This window comes from Candoia aspera, chromosome 2 (genome assembly GCF_035149785.1).
Source record: "Candoia aspera isolate rCanAsp1 chromosome 2, rCanAsp1.hap2, whole genome shotgun sequence".
NCBI lineage: Eukaryota > Metazoa > Chordata > Lepidosauria > Squamata > Boidae > Candoia > Candoia aspera.
In genome coordinates this window covers 55,809,802-55,832,442 of record NC_086154.1, presented here as the reverse complement: position 1 = coordinate 55,832,442, position 22,641 = coordinate 55,809,802, and the positions used below count along the sequence as shown (strand labels likewise).

Genomic DNA, 22,641 nt, shown 5'->3' with positions numbered 1-22,641 from the left:
CCCTATTACCGAATTTCAAAAATTCACTTGTAAAATTCCTTTACAAACATCTATTTTAACTAACTGACACTAGTTAACTTTCATCTAACAAGCCATTTGAACCAAAGCAGTTGTGATCATAGTGTTCCCTGAAGTATTTATTAATGCACTTAAAAGAAGAATTCTGATCCTGGACATCCTTCCTTTTTTCTTAAACTTTTTAAAAAGCAGCTATGAATGGACATACATGAAAGTACATGTTGAACACACAATTATGAATACATTTATTTACTATTATGTTAACTTTCCACTTTCCTGTTATTAACTTAGTCTGAGAATTGAACTGTCCTGACATACCTAATTCCCAACGAAGCTAATAGGACAAGAGTACAATCATGGTTCCCGGTCCATTACTGACAGGGTTCACATGTCATATTAAACCATACTTTGATTTAATGAAAAAACCACCACATATCGAACCATGAGCTATGATGTACAAACTATAGTGCTGGGGTTCACATAATAAATAAGCCAAAACTAAACAAACCACATTTTGATTATATGAACCTAGTCACCAAGTAGTAAGTAATCATAATGCTAGCACAGCCACACAAATTCCTCCATATCAAAACATTAAAAATAATGCAAAAACATTTATATGACATTTTAAACTCAGTCACAACTGTGTTCAAGTTTCTGTTACTGGAGCCTTCCACCCTCATTTTAGGATGTGTGAGTAAAACAGATGAGACTATCCCACAGTCACAAACTTAAGTCAGTCACTAAACAGTAAGTGTCTATGTGTAAGAGAAAGAGAGAATAACCATCCTTTTGCATAAAAAAAAAAGAATGCCTATGAATAGATGGTTACTCCAGTATTTTAATATAAAAAATAAGCTCCCAGACCATCCATACACAAAAACCTTTGCTGCTGTTATTCTAGAATGAGCAGGAGATGATTTTCAAAATCTAGACAACAACAAAGAAATCTCCCAAATAATGTAAAGTCTGTTTCACATACAAACGCATAGATATCTAAAACTAAACTACTGCAGTGATATTTGAAATGAACTAAATATAGGCAGGGCAGCTATAGCAGAGCACAAGGCTAAACAGTCTGTTAAAATTACAGTCAGGACAAGATGCCTACAGAGCCTTATAGGGTGCGCTAGAAATCTGGAATCTTTGCTTCCTTACATTAAGAGAATGGGATCTCTCATTGAATAGTGAGAATACCTGGGTGTTCGTCTGCACTGTATTGAGGGATGTAGGCGTGTATGGAAGCCACTCTCTCCTGAAATCCTGTATAGCCTCTTCAAGATCTTCATAAGTTTAATGCAGAATTCTTCCAAAAAAAGTCCTCAAAGTACACTGAGGTGAACAAATTTACATATTCCACTGATCAGAACACCTGCTTTATCAGTGTTTCTAAATATGAAAACTCTGGATGGTTGTGAATCCCCACTCCAAGAATCAAAGAGGACGTTAAGCTTAGATTTCCTACAATGCTCTCCTGCTACCTGTTTTTTTAAAAAGTGCATTTAAAAATCAACCTTGGGAGGAAGCAATCTGGAAGACGTAGCCAGGAAGGGGGCAGGGAGTGCTTAACTCTTTTTTTACTGGCAGGTCTTCTACTTTAAAATAGCTCTCCCAAGCCTTTTGTAGTTTTAAATTCATATGTGGTAAAGAGACCTACCTGTGGTTTATCCCTGTGTGTATTTACAGCCTCAACATTTAGAAATATAGATTCCACTTTGCAACCTGTAGGCAGAAGTCAACATTTCAATACCTTAATTCATGTCATTTACCAAAAAATAACAGTATCAACAGTGTAACAGTAACTTCTTCCTTCTATGTCCAATGGATAATGGAATTCTGATATGGATAAATACTGATTAAAAAATTAATTCTGGTTAGCACTTGTAGCATTTGTTCAGGTAAGGTTGTTTTGTAACGTTTCCTTCTATGAACTCTGGCAACATCAGAGGTACTAAGGCTTATGAGTGGCAAGCATAGTGCTCCTTCCAATGCAACTCTGAGCTTTCTCCTACTCGTCTCGTCTCAGAAATGCAGAAAATAGAAAGGGGGAAAGTATTAACATTTAAAAAGTTACAAGACATTTAATAAAAATATAAAATTCATATAACTCTAGTCCAATGCCAGGCCACATTGATGGCAGAGGTGTTTCCAACCAGTAAGTCACTCTGTGTGCATGTCGGTCCCAAAGGACACTGTAAAAGATGGGTAGTTGTTTGAGCATTGCCGCATTTGCAGCAAATATCCTTGCCCTCAGGAAGAAACCCCTATTTTTCCATATAATCTTTAGTTCTGGCCAAACCAGCGCACAATCTGTTCAAATATCTCCTAACCGTCCAGTCCTCCTCTGAACCTCCAGGCAACTCCCCAAGTGGTTCTATCCAATTATGAAGACGTTCTACTTGAGATTTCCATCTTTTTAATTGTTCTGTTTGAGGTGTAGTAGTTAGTAGTTTCTCCTACTATCTGAGAGGCACAGGTTACAATTTTGAGCAGCTGTGGCAACTTTCATATTAACAGACATTTTGGGGGTTGTAAAGTATTGTAAAACATTTGATTGTAGTTATGAAAGTATGTTGAATGTATTTCCTAAAAATATCAAAGCAACAACAAATAGGCTTTCATGTTAGGTTGCTGGAGTTGGAGAAAGGAAATTGGGAGTGGCTTTTTGGATGTAAGAATAATAAGCTCTGTTCTGATACTGAAAACATTCTTGTTGTAGGCCATGTGCTGAAAGGCACATGTCCTTCAATTTTACTGGGTGATCTCCTGCCCAGAGATTGCTTGATTGATTTTACATCTAACTCTAGCTGGAGATCTTGACATTCTACAAATGGAAGTCTGCCTAATACATTTATCTGCAACACATGAAGCATTTTGGACACTAGATGTCAGTACAGGCTTCATTTTATTTGAAGAGTGACTAAATTACAGGAGCATCTGTCTTGTTTTTAAATGTTTGCTTCAGAAATCCCAAATTTAAATGTCCACACTCCCCCGCCCCTTTAACAAGTGGTAATAATGGCACCTTTTATTTAGACTAAGTGGCATTTTAAAATTATTTTAATTACAACTCTGTTTCACACTGGAGGTTGAAGGAATATGGCAGAAACTAAATTACGCTTAGTAAGTAAGCTAAGCAGAGTCAGGCCTGGTTAGCACCTGGATGGGAGACCTGCAGGCTCCATCGGAACTGCAGGCTTGGTGGAAAAGCTGGAGAAAAAAAAAGACACTAAAAAAGAATGCATAAACCATTTCTGTATTGTATCCAAGAAAACGATAAGGGCATGTGCATGAACTCATCACCCAGAGGCTCTTTTGTAGTATATTCCTTCCTACAGGTAATAATTTGCTATTCTATCATATTAAAATTATATTTCAGCAACAACTCTCAGACTCTGGAAGCACCCCAAGGTTTTACTGCTACTGTCAACAATTAGCTTTTTGGATTCCATCATTTTGAAACCAAAAAAGTATGGAATACATACAACAGAAAAATGAACAGGCTTACAGAAATCCAAGTATCTGCAATAGTAGTAAAAATATTTCTAAAGAAAAGCCAACACAAACCAAGGAGGCTGTGCGGAGCATTTTGAGTGCCCACACTTTTAAAGAGAGACCAGGGGAAGGGGAATATGGACTTGAGAATCCTGGGGCACTGCAGGACTCTCTGGAATACTGAATAGAGTATTCCATACCACACAATTGTATTCAGAACCCACTTATTCAAATTTCCAGCTTTCCCTCAAGAAGAATAGAAGCAATGTCTATTTTAAAACATTTTGGTTTATGATGCACTGGACAATTTAATCCAAACTGTGATTTGCTTAATAAGTACAAGTGATTTGTTTTGATATATATATACAGTTAGAACTAGGAACTAACAGTCTGCCTCTGATAGATGTAACCTAATGAAATGGTTTTTATAATAATGTTGATTAATTCGAATAGCTCAGTTTTGAATAGCTTACCGTAAGCCACTGGAGTTAGCTTTAAGACAGTATGCAGAGGGCACTTGAGATAAGGCAGTTGTTCTGAAAGGGGGAAAAAAAGGGAGTAAAAGAAACTTTTTCTCAAAGTAGAGAAGGGAACATCTTTTGACTATTGAGTATAAAGTTTGTTACTAGTTAATGTTTGTATCTCACTTCACCAAATAAACTTTCAGAACAGTTTCCATTTGTAAAAACCAAAAAGCATACCACAGCAATGCTACACAGACAAGATTCTAACACTTAGCCAGACAAAACAATATAGAAATGATAAATTAAAACATCTGAACAAATTAAAATATTTTAACCTGCCTAAAGCATACAGAGCTAGGAAAGGGATTGTACACAGTATACGCTACACAGAAAAAGCCCATTATCACTTCCTCGACCTCTACTTTCTGAAGAACCAAGATAGTAATATCTCCAGATGAATTTTTACAAGCATGGGCAAGTTCATATAGGAGCAGAAAAACTTAAGAACGGAAAAGCACAAATGAACTATACTGATTGGGGAACAAAGAGCACCACACGTGTCTTCATGTAGGATGTGTACCTCTTGACTGCAATATCTGGTGTCCAAACAGAAGTTACTACTGACTAACGTGAACATTCTCTAGAACAATTTGTAACCTACCTGCAGGCTTATCCAAAAAGTAAGCAAGCAGACAGCGCATAACAGCTTGGTGACAGATTACAAGCACATTTTCCTGCCTTTCCAGCTCCATAATTACCGGCTCAAGCCTTTGAACAAGATCTTCATAGGACTGGAAAAACAATAACAAAAAACCCCAGTAATATTATGGATATATGTATAAATAATCATAATTTTACTATTAAGGTGATTCACTCTAAGGTGGGTTAAATAGTATGCCTGTACACTCCTGAAAATAATTAGGAAAAAGTGCTTCAGATCTCACATGAGTACAGCACTTCTCTGTTAATCATTAAAGCAGCCTATCTTTTTTCAAACTTCCATGTGAACCTGGAAAAAGATGCAGATGCTTTTAGGATACAACTGATTAAAGTTAATGCAGCTCTTAAAGCAGCTGCACCTTTATTTTAGGCCACACTGACGCATAATCGAGAGGCTTGTGCTCATGTTCATATGAGGTCTGAAGCCATTTTTCCCTGCCAGTTCTTAAACATGCACAGTTCTGTGGAATTGCATAGGGCTATGATCGCTCTGACCCCAATTTTTCTCCCTGGTATCTCTCTTTCTTTCTACTCCCTTATCTGCTCTCCCTGTAATTCTACAACATTGCCCAATCTGTTTTGCTAATTGCACTGGGGAAGTAAGCACATGATAAAGAACTATCTGCAAGACTAGAATTTACATATGCCTACATTTGGAAGGACAAGGGCTGTTTAGCTTGGGAATGGGAGGCAAATTAATGGTTTTGATCTGTTAATAGTCTGCAAGAGCAGAAAAAGTGTCCTGCTTACAAAATACAACCTCAATGCATTTTTCCTGATTTCTCTCTGTCACTGTAGCTCCCTATACCATTCTGCTCCAATAGAACAACTCTTTGTAGATATGCAGGCAGGGATGAGGTACATACAGTATATGGAACAAACAAGGAAAGTCCTGATGCATGAGTAAATTTCCATTCGTCCCTGTCTGGATCCAATCCTACAGAGATATTTCCTCTTTGTAACCTTTAATCATTGCCTTGTGCTTAAAATCCAAGTGGTAGATTAATGGCAACTACTTAGAAAATACTGACTTACATGAGATGATTCCAACATCCATTCTTCCCTTCTGCATCCATTCCCTCCCAAGCAATCTGTGTATGTTTTCTCTGTCTGATGGTATCCATACCACAGATTTTGACTTGCAGAAGAATACAGGCTGATTCTGTCACTCTTTCTTTGTCTATTTCAATGTTTGTTCTTTAATATTTTTTTGTAAGAAACTTTGTAAATAGCTGGGTAATTGATACAGCTAGTATTTTCCTTGTTTTCATGTAAGAATAATGAAATATGCTTTCTTGCTGACAGTTTTCAAAAACTGGAATATTGCTACAGAAATGAACTTTCAAGAAGCTGTATCTTTTGTACTCACAAAGATAGAACAGGAGGCATTTGGGAAAGCTGGTTTCAGCAGATCAGCTGAGAAAGTGCAGGGCACCGGCCACACTGATGTTTCAGCAAAAGGTACGTTTTTGCTTTGCTAAGGAACACGTGAACAGTATACGGTCCAAGCTAACCCAGTGTTAGTCATTAAGCAAGATGTACAGCTGTTGACTGAAAGACACACGTTCTTTCTATGATCAGCAAACAGCTCCAAAAAATTTTCCATCTTGCTTAACAGCCATAACAGGACTGCCTACATGCCATCTGTATCCCTGCACTCTTCTGAGCATTATGATTACTCAGCCAACTCATGGTACATGGGGTTAAGGCACATTGCACTTTTAACAAACACTGTAGGAGCTGCTTTTATCAGTGCTTTTTATTAACACTTGACTTTTAATGGCAGCCTGTAAAAGGGCAGGCTGACAAGCAATTAGCCAAGCCTCAAACATGTGGTTTTAGAATTTGTTGCTCTACTTAAGATTGGTAAGCATATGGAAATGCTGGTGCATGTTCCATCAGAGGGCCCTTGGTGTGCTGCTGCAGGATGGCCAGCATTACCCCCCGTCAAAACCACTGACCCAAAAGTCTGAAATGGGAACAAATTTATTTCCCTCCTTTTCAAAAACTGGTTAAGAAGCCATTCAACCCTGCTTGGAATTTGAACTTTATGTAGGTTAAAAACAAAAGATCACTGTTGCTGTTAATTAACATTTCCTATACAAATGAGAAATTGGTTTCTGTTTCAGCGATAATACAAAGAAAAACTTGCAGAAAAGCTTCCTCATGAGAAAGAAGCAATAAACTCCCTTTATTTCAAAACATCTTTCTTTTGAAACACTTACTATTACAAGATATTTTTGTATCTTCAAGCTTGCAAGAAGTAAAATTTAACAAACCTCCCCCTTAGGATATCTGTATCTGTATTTGTCCTGGTCTCTCAAAGCAAATTCTAATGGATAATTTTCCTGAATTTCTTCATATGTCATTTCTTCACAAACTCCCTAGGAAAACAAAGAAAATAAGAGAGCACATGAAGCATAATGACAAGAAAACTGGGCTGTGCTCACAGAGATTCTGAACTGAAATGCCAGCTTTGTCATGAATTCACTGGAAACCTCTTCCTTTCAGCTTCAAATATATCCTATGTTTTAATGTTTACTGAGATAACCTATGTAAACTGACTTGGTTAAGCAGTATCATCATCACCATCATCATCATCAGTATTAAAGGAATTCTGAAGTTAATTAAGGTGCACAAATGGAAATTCAATCCATGGAAATATTTATCTATCGATCTAATCAAATTTATACCTTGCCATAATCCAAACAGAGCCTTAGTGGCTTACAATAAAATTAAAACACAAATCATAATAATAAAAAGAACAATTCCAAACAAAACAAAACCCCACTTAACAACAAACACCCCAAACACCTTCTGGAGAAGTTCTGTCCTCAACCTCTTGTTGGAGCTAAGCAAGCCTTTAACAGGAGAGGCCCAGCCCCATCACGGTCAAGCAACCTCCCCAGCCTCCTGAAAATGGGAGCAACCCAGTGGCTTCTCCCAGGGTGATGCAATTGGTTGAATCTGCTTTCTCAGATTACTTTTGTAAAAAATCATCCGAAAAATCCGTTACTGTCAGGGGCTTTAAGCACTTACTCTTTTCAGAAATCAATGTATTCAAAATTCTTAATGAATTCAATTAATTTACTGAATATTAACCCACATTTCTGCCAACATAAACAAATAAAAATACATTTTAAATCTAATCAAGCTACAAAGAGCATAAATAAAACAATCATGTCATTAAAAACTAATTATTTAAAATGACACATTTTAAAATTTAGTCTGAAAAACTGGTATGTCACTGTTAGGCTGAAAAGACATCAGGGTAGGAACAATGAGGAATAAACTAGCATTCTGGTTTCACACAAAGATTAAAATAATCCTTGATTTCTAAATTAACTTCAAAGCATCACTTCAGATTAGGGATAGTTGTCAAAAATAAAAATAGTTTGTTGCTGACATTTATTCAAACCATGGAAGTAATTCTGCACCAAGAAGAGATACATTTCCAAAATACTGCTAAAGTTGCTGAAACAAACCTAATATTTACTCTTTTTTAAGCATAATAATGATAATTAACATTATATATTTATGGCAAGAGAGACAATAGGTACAGTACAATCTAATACATTTGAAACAAGCCCTGAGGACTTGTCTGATAGGCACAAAACTTCAGGAGCTCTATTATTTCATCACCATTAAAAAACCACAAGTATCAAGGTATAACCAGAAAAGTATCCTACCGCATCAATTTCATTTAAAACTTTCCACTGCTCATAAGGCACTCTCAGAGCCTCAGCAGTCTGGATGGTCCTCTTCATCTGGCTTGTCCAGACTTTCAGATCTTTGATGTTTTGATCATTAATGAACTCTGCCAAGCTCTTGGCAAACTGCAAAAGGATATTTTAAAAAAGGCACATGATAGTATCACACTTACTCAGATTCAGTGTCGAAAAATAATATATCTTGAATGAGGCCTTTCAAAGGCTCACGTACCCCTTCAACAAAGCAGTTTAACTAGCACTTAAGAATTACAATATACATTTACTAAAATGAGACGCTCCTCTCATTTGGGTACAATAAAATGTTGCGTGAGTGCAAGGCACTTCCACTTGTAGAAGTATAACATCTGAAAATTTCTGCAGGCTGAAAGAATTATGGTTTTAAAATAGTAAAAACAAATGAAGGCCTGTGACACTCCCAAGTTCTTGCATCTGACTGCAGTCTTTCTTGTAACGTTTCACACTGTTTCTAAGAATCTTCTGATCTCACTAGTGCAATGTTTCTCAATCTCAGCATCTTCAGGATGTGTAGACTTCAACTCCCAGAATTTCCCACCTAGCATGCTGACTGGGGAATTCTGGGAATTGAAGTTCACACACCTTAAAGTTGCCAAGATTAAGAAACACTGTATTAGTGGCTTCTTAGGAGGTGGGGAAGAAAAGTACAATAAGGAGGCAACCAAAGCCATATTGTAAGCCTGAAAACCTGGGGATAGCACCATAATCCCCCAAAAGATGCCCCCAACTTGTAATTTTTAATATGACAATAGAGGGAAATTTTGCCTGGATCCAAGTCTCTCCTTAAATCCCAGAACATAAGCAAAGGCAAGACAGATACACATTTTTAAAAATTACTTAATTTTTTTTAAAAAGTGTAAATGCAGTAAAATACAGAGCTACAATAGACAGAACATAACTACCTCTTTTCCTCTATGGGACAACCCTGTGTCTCCTCCTATTCTTCCCTTTAGATTTAATTCACTTTCACCATGTCGACAGAGGTAGATGGAACGAGGAGTTACATGGATATTCATGAGGTAGTAAACAATCCGACTCTGGATATGATCCATTACATGATTTACAAGATAACTCCTTCCAACATCCATGATTTTAATGTAAGAAAGATCCCTGTAACAGTAGGAGACAGAATTGTGTTATTCTCCTATTTAACCTAACGTTTCATTTATCAGCCACAGAGGCCAGGAATACATTTTACCTATTTACATCTGGGGGAAGATACAGTAGTTCTAGAATCTAACAAAAACAACTTTAAGTAACAAGATGTTTGTTAATATGCAACTTATTTATTTTATTTACATTCTCTTTACACTATGGAATGTCTTGCGAATGATTAGTAATAAAAGCTAATTGAATATAAGTAATACAGCATGTTACCGTATCTTCAATTAACTAATATGTGAAGAGACAATTCCAAATTAACCATTTTATCCCCACTATACTGTACAAATGTGTCAATCTGTATAGCTTGTGGCTGCCACTTTTTATTTTAACTGGTAACTCCTTGTTTACTTAGAAATGAAGCATGCATTAAAAAGAATCACTGTGCCAAGAGGTCAAGATTTCCTGGAATTATGGGTGTGAATCATGTTTAACTTATTTTTTTAATGTGTTCAGTGGGACAATTTATCTCTGCAAACAGATACTTTAAGCTATTTTCTCCGACAGACATTTTTGCTGAATCATTCATTAGGGATCTCATTTGCAGGTGCTCTAAATTTCAGTTCTGATGTCCTTTTCCAATTATGCTAGCATAGCATGAAATTAATATATCAACATTATTTTTGCCCCAAAAAAACTGCATTTCTTTTCTCTTTCATTCGTATAAATAAACACTGTTTTTATAACTAATATAGTACACTTTTGCCTGGTTGAATGTAGCCAATAAGCAATGTCTATGGTCAGACAGATAAAAACACTTCTGCAAATGAACCCGGTTTTCATTTAATCTCCCCTACTGGCCATTATCGTAAAATAACTTAGGAGTATGTGGGAAAACGTCCTAATAAACTGCGTGACATTATTTGCAAACCTCCTGACACAGTGGCAAGAGCTTAATTCTCAGTGTCATGGTGAATCTGTCCCTGGGCTCTACCCCTTCAACTCTGCGTAGGGAAATGCCCACAACTGAGTGCTTCTCAATGCTGAAAACAAATCCTGAGTTTTGTTGCTACTTTGAATCTGTATTAAGTTTTTATGGGTTTTTTTAATTGTGTGGTTACAATTTAACAATTGTGTTAGGCAGTTTAAGCACTTGCCAGAATAGAAAGACATGTCATAAAATAAATAAAAGATCAGTTTATTGTAAGACAGGACAGAAACACTAATTCTACCACCACAAACCAGACACTATGGCAAGCAATGGAACAGGGCTCTAGGAGAGTATTTTTACTGGTTAATCTTTTTACGGCTATTACAATATGCAAACAAGCCTTTAGAAAGCCGTGAGATAAGTTTATGACGTCTAGGATTTTATATACAAGTAAGGGAGTTCACTCAAACAATATGAAATAGCTAAATGTTAACAGGCCTTTATATCCAGTGAAAAAATGGCCACAGTTTTATAAAAAGTTATTTTGAAGATACACAAGAGCCAATAATATCATCCACAATGTCATGGGAGTATATATTCGCTCATCTTCAGTTCTTTCCTAACATCAGTCAGCAGCGTTTACTACACTTTACATTTAAAAAGGTAAATATCCATACAGATGACACAGAAATAGTAATGTTCTGAAATTTGTAACAGAACATGTTGCCGTCTAGTAGGGCTTAGGAAGCATGTCTTTTCGGTAGCAGCTTCTGCCCTGTGGAACCCCCATTCCCCTGGTATCCAGCACGCCCCCACCCTCTTAGCCTTTGGAAGCACTGGGACAGGGAGAGATGGGAACCTAGGGATGGTTTTGTTGGATACATTGAAAGGGGATGGCTGAAGCACCAGGTTTTTGCTTTTTTTAAATCGTTTTTAATGTGTTTGGGTTTTATTGCTGTTGTGAGTCATCCAGAGCTGTGTTTCTTAAACTGTGTGGCCATATATGTCTTTTAAAATAAATAAATACACAAATTCCCCAGGATATTCTATCTTTGACCTCAAGGTGGTCATATTTGACAAAAAGAACAAAGCAGACTGAACCAGAAACCTTAATACCATTTCTCATGAACTGAATATGGACCAAGAGTTATTTGCAAATTACAGTTATTAATGTCAAAAATGCCCATGTTAAATGCTATGACTGTTCCACATTTGGTCATTTCCTACGCAACCATGCAATTTCACTTTTTCTTTGACCTTTTTCACTTCCAATTTTCTTCATTCCAGATCACAACCAAGGCATAAACATCAACAACTAAGTAATAAAATTTGTCAGGAGTACAAATCTTTTTGCGACAGAGGGGCCACATGTTTCTTTGTTTATTGTTCTGCATAGGACTGACAAGGACACATCCCTCTAGTTCATTTATGACCTGCTCTATCTAACTATTTTGCCTCTGCTTCTTCAAATCCTAAAAGCATTTCTTCCCATTCTTATCACCATCCCATTTTTTTTATTCTCCTTTCTAATTATAAGTATTTATACCTTCTCTGTCACATTAATTTATATCATCCATCTGAGTGGATGTGATCCCCTAAAGCTTATGTTATAATTAATGGATTAATCTTTAAAGTACCATATTATTTTTTTAATTAAAATTCAAATGGTCACTTACTTGTCTAGATTTTCATCTAAAGTCTCATATGAATTCTTGTAACACTCAATTCTTTTCATGAAGTCTTCTGCAGCTTCATCACTACCACAGTCAACGTAATCAGGACTGCCTAATTTCACTTGCTAAGAAACAACAGAGCAAACAAAACTCAGAAAATTTTATAATCTTCTATTATAAAAGAAGCCAGTGAGCGATGTGATGCTTTGCTATATTCGGTGTTTTTAAATAGAAAAACACTGATATTGACATGAGCTGAAATCATTCTGTTACAGACCTAAATTTAAAGAGAGACCTAAATTATACTTCAATGTTTTAAATAAAATGTACAAATTAAATATCAGTAGAAAAGATGATGTGGCTAGTGAACTGTTACCATAAGATGGAACATGTTGTTTGGTTTCAATTCCTTTCATTTCAATGGCTCAGTGATTGAGAAATAACATTCACATACTTCCCCTAGGCCTGTTCTGCAATTATATGGTTAGTTTGTCTTCTGCCTTTTCTGAAAAGGGTCAGAAGTATATATTGTACAAGCAAGTTTCCCAAGTTCAATCCCCAGTGAATCCAATGCTCGGAAAGCAAGCCTGGAAAGCTCTGCCAGTCCGTGCAGATGGTACTAGGCTAAATGTTCTTGATGTGATCTGCACTTTTTAAAAAACTTAATGGGAGATCAACGCAGAAGTGAAATACGTTGTCTGTATGCATGTATGTATGTGCATACAGAACATTAAACAGAATTTTAATTTTTTTACCCAGGTACTTGAGTGTGGGAGGGAGTGAAGCAGCTAAACCACATTCAATGGTTCTAGGAAGTGAACCGCGAGCACAAACATTTCAAAACAAACGGAAGCTCACCACTCACCACAATATTTGCAGCAATAACCTCAGGGTCAACACATACTGACTCCACAAAAAAGGTCTGTAAGCCAAACAGGAAGAACATTGATGGTGGACCCTTACGCATTACTTTTCATTTTCTTAAAAATTGCAAAGCAGACTTCAACTGACACACTCAAAAGCAGAACACAGTGCTGCATAATAAACCATATGTCACTATAGGTAGTCCTCGCTTAGCAACCACAATTGGGGCCAGCAACTCAGTCATTAAGCGAAGTGGTCACTAAATGAATCTGCAACTGTGCTTATGATCTTACTTCAGCTTTCGTTTTACAGACCTGCAAAGGTCGTAAATGCAAATACTGGCTGCAAACTTACTTTTTCATCACTATATAATTAAACTTGCAGAATAAGCTACCATGAGCATAATTTACTGGAAAACAGTCTTTTTCACAAAAATACTTACTGCCAATACTTTCCACCTGTAGTCAATGTCTTTGCAGACAGTCAAGTATTGGGAACAAAACATTCACACATCTCAGCACTAAATAATTTTAGCATCTTTACTCAACTGACCTTAAATCCATTTTCTTCACCAAACTTATATATGGTGTCTCTACGTTCCCTTGTAGTATTTGTAGCATCAAAAACCTGGAGGAGACAATACAGGAATCAATGGTGTATCAGAGGAAAAATATAAACAACTCTTGGTAATATTTCATGTGATCAATATTTCATGTAATCAATGTATCGTTAATCAAATGGAACAGCTTTGTCATAGTTTTTTTTAGGAAGTACTGTATGGCTTTGCACAGTATATAGGTACATATATCAAATAACTAAGGTTATCCTCTGTTCTCTTCCATATGTATGCATGGCATACTAATGGCAAGGAGAACAAATAGTGCAATTAAATGTGTATTTACTAGATGTTAATTCCCATTAACAGAGGGCACTCCCAAACATGAATGGCTGCCACAAATATTCTGAAGTGTTATCATGAATAAAATGACAGAATGAATCTACTCAACATCACTACATCCTAGTAATATATAACTATATTACTATTCTACATAACAAAATTTTAATATGAGTGTCTTACAGTATAAGATACAAATACAGAAGAATAAAGATTATCCAGAATTGTTAACTCATACGGTATGCTATCAAGCTTCATGAAATGCCTCATCTCAAAATAACTTTGAAGATCATGCACAAAGACTACAAATAAAATATGTAGGGCATTCTGCTTATTTGACGTCATGCCCTTCCCATATATTTCTGCAGGCTTCTTCATCCTCATCCTTGTATAACACCACAAAAGAGAAACAGGGTATCATACTTTCTAGAAGTTCTATATAAAGACCCAACCAACAAACATTTACAAACTAAAGGGAACTTTAAGGTTAAAAAATAGCAAGTATCAAAAAGCTCATCGACATAAAAGAAATCATTTATCTGACCAAGTATCATGGATAACTGGTTGGTTATTCTGTCTTTCTGATTTTAAAGTAATCACACTTCATCTACTGTACATAACCACCACAAAGCATGCCTCCAATACTAGGAGATTTTAGGAGGAGAAGGCAATGAAGAGAATAATATAAATTTTTGAAATTTGTTAAAAATGTACTCTATTGTCATTTGAACAAAACCTTTGAAAACAACACAGAGATTTTCAAAAGCAGAATGTATTAATAGTGGCCTATCCAACTATTTATTTAATTCACCTTTCTTTCAACTATAATTCCTAAACATATCATACTAATCCATGCCTATAGTTCCTTGTCTGTTTATTTATTCGATTTCGCACCACCCAGCTTGGTAAGAAACACATTAGAAATAACTAATGTATATCGTTCAAGCTATTTCACAGGGCCATTTTCTTCTAAAGTATTCATTTTCCAAATACAGCTTACAAAGCATTTAGCAATACACACAATTTAAAATTATTACTTCATTACAAAAATTGATGTCAGCAAATACAGATATGACCATTATCCACTGAAGTTAGCAGAAGGTTAGTACTACATAGCTTATGCTGTGATTTCCTTTTATAATAAAGCCTCTAAAAAGCAAGTGAACAGAACCAACTATCAAACTGGGTGTTTAGAGCCCAGACTGGATATAACCTCCAACCTCACATTATTTATGTAGCAGCTTATGGGATTTGATATCCACCACCTCTAAAGGCTAGGGGAAACTGTTCTAGTACTCATTTGTTTAACAATGCACCAAAGAACACTTACTGCCACATGCCCATTTTCTTCACAAAGATATCGCCGAACATCATTTAGTGCTGCTAAGGCACACTGTCTTAAAAAGAAGAGACAACACCCCGATTACATCCCTGACAAGAGTTCACAATTACGTATACACAGGGCAGTTCTTTGTTTCTAGCATTTTAAAAGACCGTATACAAAACAGGACTCAATCTCACATACATAAGTACTGACAATGCATGCTTCAGAAATGCTGGAGCAAGTTATGAGTCTTCCATTATGGCCAGTATGGCAAAACTAAAACAATGATTACTGTAAGAAAGGTCTAAGAATGAGCCATGCATCTCTTGAGACAGCTATCCTACTTTCTCAGCCTTGACAGAAACAATCATCGGCATCAGCTGTCTAATTCCATAACATCAACGTTCCTTTAGATCAAAGCAGCAGCAAGATGCAAACAGAAAGAGGCACATGACAAACTTACTTTCGGATTTTCAGGCCTTCTTTATTGTCTGGCAAGAAGAATTCAAAGGACTTGTATGTTTTTACCAAATCTCGACGGTACTGACCAACATTAAATTCTGTGCGGAAAAGTCAAGGAGAAAAATTGAGTTTTTATTTTCTCCTATACTTCCAGGTGTAGCCTTATCTCTGCCACTAAGGTGTAAGCTGTGCTGAGCATTATTTCCCTCCAGAAAATTCATTATATATCATAATCTCAAAACCAGATAACTTTACAACCATTGTTATAGAAAGCTCTGTAGGATATTGCCTTACTTTTCCAGTTTCTCCTCAGAACCAATTTTTCCATGAAGCTTTTAGCTGTCTCTTACGATGTCTTACCATAACTTAAATCGGTAATTAGGCCTGGCTACACAGAGCTGTAAACAAACAGTCTTAGCTTCCTTTTCTATTTGCTTCCATTTTCCTTTCCTTACTCCATTCAAAAATTTAAATGGAAAGCAGTCCAGTACAATGACCAACTTTTTTAAAATTGGTAAAGCATAGTATACACTAATGATATTTTTAAATAAAACAATAATAAAAATCTTACTCTGTTACAGTACTAACCTTTTTTCTTTATTATATTGTTATGTGACATATTTAGTGTATTATATTATTTCAATCCAGTGTTGACTAGAGATTATTAACACTCTAATGTTTAGATAACTTAGATCATTAAAGATAGAAAGAAAAGATACTATATCAGTATTAACTATGATTTAAAATACCGATTTAATAAGCGTAAGATTATTTAACTACTACATACAAAGCTGAATATAATTTTAAGAAGCAGCTTCAAATTACACCAAAGTATGTCCCGCCTTAGGCACAAGGCCAGCTGGGGGACCTTGGGCCAGTCACTTTCTCTCAGCCCTAGGAAGGAGGCAGTGGCAAACCACTTCTGAAAAATCTAGCCAAGAAAATTGCAGGGACTTGTCCAGGCAGTCTCAGAGAATCAGACACAACTGAACAGATTAAAAACAAAAGTTTCTGCTTAAGCTGATTACTTAATATTAGGGTCTCCACTGTATTGTTACTTATTGTTTGTGCATGTTCAAGGAAAAAAAGAAAATAGACAAAGCAAAATGGGCAACAACATCTAAAAACAAGGGAAGAAAAAAAATGGCTATTTGGTTTCTAATTTCCCCCTTTTCATGCTTCTGCTAATTTACGATGTTTATAAACACTTAGGCCCACTTGGAAGCCAAACTGTGTTTATATTTGCCATGCTGAGTGATATATTGTATGTATGGGAACCATTCCTGTCTAAATTTGGTTAAACTTCTGTTGTGACAGTACTCACCTTTTGTAGGCACTCCAATCCAGTTTAAGTAGCGTGTCAATTTTTTTGATATGTAAGTTTTCCCTCTTGCTGGGAGGCCAACCATTACAATCAGAGTAGGACAGTTGGTCATGCATACTATTAAAAAAATGGTACAGTTAGTATTCATGATAAACAAGAGTACCAGTCATAGATCTGAAGACTAAATCAGGAAATAGCTGCATCTTTTTTAGACAGGATATGGGAATAATAGCACTCCCAGTGAGAGCCTTGTCATCTTGATAAAGCATTCAAAACAGTGTCCTGTTTTTATTAAAAGTTCCCCAAAACCCACTAGATCCGTAAACACTTGCTATGAATTCCACATACTTATTCTGAAGTCAACTTCAGAAACACCTTCACATGTCTCATCTATTCCTGAAGTACAGCATCCTCCCAAATCATCCTTTCAGTTTCTCAAGCCAGTGGTGGTATGCAATTTGTTTCCTATCAAATATTATTTATCCCCACCAATTACTCTTTGCATCTGAAAAAGCATCTTTGGAAGATGATGCCTTGGTTTGCTCAAAATATAAACCAGTAATGAGCAACTTTTTTTATGTGGCAGGAACCGCAGTTCAGCTTTGTGCTATGTCAAGATTGTGTTGCGTCATAAATCCAAACAATTATGTTGAAATGGCCCAAAATACACAAGTTCTCATGCAAGGACCCAGAAATCTCACAAAATGTTGGCCATTTTATTTACAATTTTAAAATTGTTGTTAACCTTAAAAAAGATAGGACTTATTAGATAAACACCATCTCATAGTACTCACACCAACAATTACAGGCACCCAGTATAGTCAAAGAGAATTATGCTAGTGCAGAGACAATAGAGTTATATTTAAGATAGAAGTAAAAATCATTTGAGAGTTGCTTAAGATGGGCGGCCATATAAATCTTTTAAATAAATAAATAAACAAAAAATGTTTATATGATCAATATTCCATGTCCATGACCTTAGTAATTGTTACCATTGCTTTGTAAAGGAGATGAATATTAGCCCTACAACATTTTGGTTTTCAATGACATTGCCATATAAGGGAACACATAGCTACCTTTTAGTAGAGTCTGAATTGCTAGTTACAGAGAACTGCAAATTAGGCCAGGGGCTGAATGTAATCTCATGATCACAAGTTGCCCATTCATACTGTACAAAAATATTACTACGCATTTTCAACTTTATTTTTATAGTGTTTACATATTTGAATGCTTTTCTGAAAAATGCGGTATAGGTGCCACAACTTAATTAAAGATAGACCATCTAAGTCTAGTGCTTTAATGGAGGAGGTGAATCTGTTTCACATACGCGTTTTAAAAAAGAAAACGTAAGTTACATATATGGCAATGCCATTAATACACTGTTGCTAAGTCATGGTAGAGGTCTCCACCTTCCATTTTTCCATTCTGTCCCTTTCATTCCCCCTGTCCATAGGCTATTCTAACCAATGGTGACAATTAAAGGCACTGAGTCCAGCAAAGAAGTACAAACAAACTTGAGAACAGAAACTGAGATGCTCCAAAGACTGGGCTTATAAAGCCAATGTTTTCCAATTCAGTTTTTGCCTGTTGTTATGAACTTCAGCAAGCCAGTGGGCTCAGCCACTGTCTGATCCGCACTGTTCTTACACAGTTGCATTTAAAACGTTGCCTACTTTCACTACGAAAATCTTATGCAGTAGGACTGCCCTCTGCTCCCTTCTCTTCATATCCACTCCAAATGGTCCACCAATTCTCTGAAGCAGATTTTGAGAAAATCACTTCTGATTCCAATGACTGAACCTAGTCCAATAGCAGAAGGAATTAACCCTTTCCACTAATAATGTAATGTAAAACAACCAAGCAAATTTTGTGCCCTTCTTTCTTTCAATGGTGTCAACCTAAGACTAAAAATCTGGATGGCCATTAGATGTCAGCAAGAAGTTTTCTGCATCTCTTTTCTAATATTTAGTAATTTTCTAGATTTTTGCATCACAGCCCTATTTAACCCCTTAGTTAAGAAAGGGTGTAAATCATTAGGCAACACTGTCTTTTGAGTAATTTCTATACAGCAATAGAAACATATGTTGAGAAACACACCAAAAGTAGTAAGGGGAATTGCAAGAAAGGCACTGATAAAGGCACTTGTTTTGAGATATATAGATACAGATACAGATATATACACACATATAAAGGGATGACAGGAAAAATAGGCTAAACGTAAAAGGCATACAAATTATAACACAAATTCAAGACAAGTTATAACAAGCTGTCAACTGCATCAAAGAATTGTGAAGCAAACTTTCTAGGCTGCAAAAACATGAGTTAATACATGTGGCAAATCACTTGTTTTTGAAAACTACTATGCGTTCACTGACTCCACCATTCTTCTAATTTATAAAGAATGATGGCTACAAGGATCCTGAGAAAAGCATGATAAAACAGGACAGATGCTGTCATGGATTGACTGATGGTTAAATAAAGAAAAATAGGAAGGAGAAATAAATGTCTGAATTTATTCTCATATTCACAAGATGCGACAAGTAGGGTGAATTAGGGATTGGCGTTTGGACCAGTTTGTTTTTTTTTTTGGTCTGTACATAAATAAACTGGAGTTAGGGCTATGTAGTGAAGTAGCTATGTTTGCTGATGATACCAAAGAGTTCAGGTTGATAAAAGCAAAAAAGAGTTGTGAAGAGTTCTTCATGCGGTGTAAATGCACTTCAAAATGCTGTTCAGTGTAGAACATATAGAGAGAATCCAAACTCCATTTACATATCAACAGGATCTTGGCATCAGGTAGACAGTCAATGAAAATGTTAAGGCCACTGTAGCTGCTGTAAAAAAAGGCAAATTCCATGCCTGGAATTACGAAGGAAACTGAAAATAGAACTGCTGATATAATCCTGGTTGTAAACCGGCCAGAGACGGGAGGCGACAAAATTTAATAAATAAATAATAAATAAAAATAATAATGTCCTGGTACAAATCTTAGGAGTACTGTATTGTTTACCATGCTCAGAAAACCATAACTACAACTGTACATGAATATTTTAGAACAAGAAGAGGTGCAAAAAAAGGCAGAACTCAAATTATTAGCAGTCTGGAGCAACTCTCCTATGATACAAGATTACAGCAATTAGGGCCCTGTAACTTGAAACAGAAGGTAGATATATGATATTTATAAAATCATGCATGAAATTTACTGTTTTATTTTCTCTCGCACAATATTAGAACTTGAGGTCATCCACTGAAACTACGTAAAGTGAGAGTCCCATGTGGCCAAAGGAAATTGTGGAATTGGTCCCTGTAGTTGTGGCAATACAGCCAATTCTGGCAGCTTTAAAAAGAGATTGGACAGGTTTACAGAACATGAACCCATCAATGTCTGATTGATGACTTTGTTGCTGTTTTTACTACCTCATGCATCACGGGCAGCATGCCTTACATATTGGCTGCTGGGAAGCTACAGTGGTTATCACTCTCTGCCCAGGCTTGTGAGCACCTCAAATACATCCAGTTGGCCAGTGGGCAACAAAGAATGAGAGGCCAGATGGGCCTACATCCTAATCCAGCAGGGCTTTTTTGTTCTTATGTTTTGCACGTTGACCATGCGCTTAAAATAAACAGGGACACGGCTTTTCCAAATTTGTGATCTTTATATCATATGTAGACTTTGTGCCTCACCTCAGTGAGTGGTTCCTCTTATCATCATACTCTTTCTAAGTTATGATAGTGCCATGTTACTGAGACGTATTAATATTCAATGTATAACAACAAAGGAATTATCTTTTAGAGAAATGTTTACAAAATTTATTTTATGCACATTTTGATAAGCCCCTGTTCACTCTGAAATCTGCATCCCATAGATCAGATAGGCATGGCTTCCCGCCTTAACACCCCACCCCATCCCCACAGACATACAGACATGTCCAATACCAACATCTCCCATAGACAGGGAATCAATATCTTTGCTTCCAAGTCAAAGATGCCGGATAGTGCATGATCTATACCCGCTCCCTCCTGACTAGAAAGACCAAAGTTTAATTGTTTTAGAATCCTTGCCTCAAGAAGAGGGGGGAGCGATGCTTACAGCCCGAAAGGATTTTCCCCCAGCCCCACCTTTTCTATTAACAAAGTCTTGTCTTGAGAGCTAAGAAAGAGAGATAACAGGACTATGGAGCAGAAAAGGGAAGGTGCGCTGGTTTGGAACCCTTCCTAAAGTGAACAGAGAAAAAATGGCTCAGAAAAGCAGAAGGCAGTTCCCTAGATCTGTGGAAAGCTGTCTGCAACCCGGGTTATATCTGTTTTAAGATGGGAGCTGATCTGCTTTATTGGCTCTGATACCTTGATCGTTTCTAATAACTGTTTCCAATAACTTTTGTATCTGTAATTATTGTTTCTCTATAGTATGTTCACTGTAAATATCAGTGGACAGTGTTTTTTTCCTGGACAGGGATAGCCTGGCCACTATCCTTCGGTAACTTCCTGGCTTGACTACTGCAATGCACTTTATTTTATATGGGTTACCTCTCGAATGACTCGGCATTTGAGACTGGTGCAGAATGCTGTCTCACACATCTTTTACAGACTTCATGATACTGATCCTAAAGGAATACACTGCCTGCCTATGCAATGACTTGAACATTTTGAGAATAACCTTTAAACAGTTTAAATGTTTAAGATTCAAAGGAGCACCTTTCCTAATAGTCATCTTCCTCAACATTAAGATCTGCAGATGGGATCTCCTTTGCCCCAAAGGTTGAGAGGCATTCCGCATGGGGACATGGGAGGGGATGTTCTCTATCATGGCACCCCAGCCTTTGAAAATACAGGCGTTTTTGGGGGCACTGAATGAAGACCTGGATTTTTACCCTTCCATTCAGGACTTAATCATAGATTTGCGGTGCCAACAGTCTCTCATAAAAATCTGTACCTCTGTTTTAAATAAATATGTAGGTTTTCTTTTAGGTATCTTTTGAATGTATATCTTAAGATGGTTAGTAGGCCATAAGCATTTATTAAAATGTTTTTAAATGAAGAAAATTCATATGTTCAAAGTACAGACTGCATGTTAGGACTGAAGAAAAGACGCATGCTGCAGCATCTAAGTTTTAATTAAAAAAAAAAAACTCAATTACAATGTATAGAATAAATGTACTATACTTACTATAAACTATATAGTAAGTTTATAGTTAAACTTACTATGTAGCAATTTCATTAAATTCCAAGTTTTTCTTTAGCTCTTACGTTATTTTAGCCAGGCGCCAGCTACGTATGAGATTTATATGTACGCATGTCTGTTACTGAGCTGCACTGGCGTACAGGTGCAATTCAAAGTTCACCACTTCTGCATGAGCTGCTTTCTAGGTGTGATTCAAAGTGCTGGTTATCACCTTTAAAGCCCTACATGGCACAGGGCCAGGTTACTTGCAGGACTGCCTCTCCCTGAGGGTATCTGCCTGTCCTACCAGGTTAGATAAGATGGGTGTGCTCCAGGTCCCTTCCCTTAAATGTTGCCATCTGATGGGACCTCAGGGGCATGCCTTCTTGGTGGCTGCCCCAGTCCTTTGGAACAGCCTCCCATTGGAGATCAGAGGGATCCTTACCCTTTTAGCCTTCTGGAG

At 36.6% G+C, this 22,641-nt stretch overlaps 1 protein-coding gene across 3 annotated transcripts in view; it reads right to left on the bottom strand.

Moving 5' to 3' along the window:
• PFKFB4 (6-phosphofructo-2-kinase/fructose-2,6-biphosphatase 4) overlaps window positions 1–22,641 on the bottom strand; it is a 76,670-nt gene that overhangs the window by 13,532 nt on the left and 40,497 nt on the right. For all 3 annotated transcript variants that reach the window (XM_063291866.1, XM_063291863.1, XM_063291865.1), the window contains exons 2-13: window positions 17,018–17,134; window positions 15,695–15,791; window positions 15,238–15,304; window positions 13,565–13,639; window positions 13,014–13,070; window positions 12,152–12,273; window positions 9,346–9,553; window positions 8,387–8,533; window positions 6,977–7,081; window positions 4,639–4,768; window positions 3,987–4,049; window positions 1,676–1,740 (exon numbers count right to left, since the gene is read on the bottom strand). In XM_063291866.1, coding sequence (XP_063147936.1) covers window positions 1,676–1,740; window positions 3,987–4,049; window positions 4,639–4,768; window positions 6,977–7,081; window positions 8,387–8,533; window positions 9,346–9,553; window positions 12,152–12,273; window positions 13,014–13,070; window positions 13,565–13,639; window positions 15,238–15,304; window positions 15,695–15,791; window positions 17,018–17,134 — 1,253 coding nt within the window. The remainder of the gene's footprint in view (window positions 1–1,675; window positions 1,741–3,986; window positions 4,050–4,638; window positions 4,769–6,976; window positions 7,082–8,386; window positions 8,534–9,345; window positions 9,554–12,151; window positions 12,274–13,013; window positions 13,071–13,564; window positions 13,640–15,237; window positions 15,305–15,694; window positions 15,792–17,017; window positions 17,135–22,641) is intronic.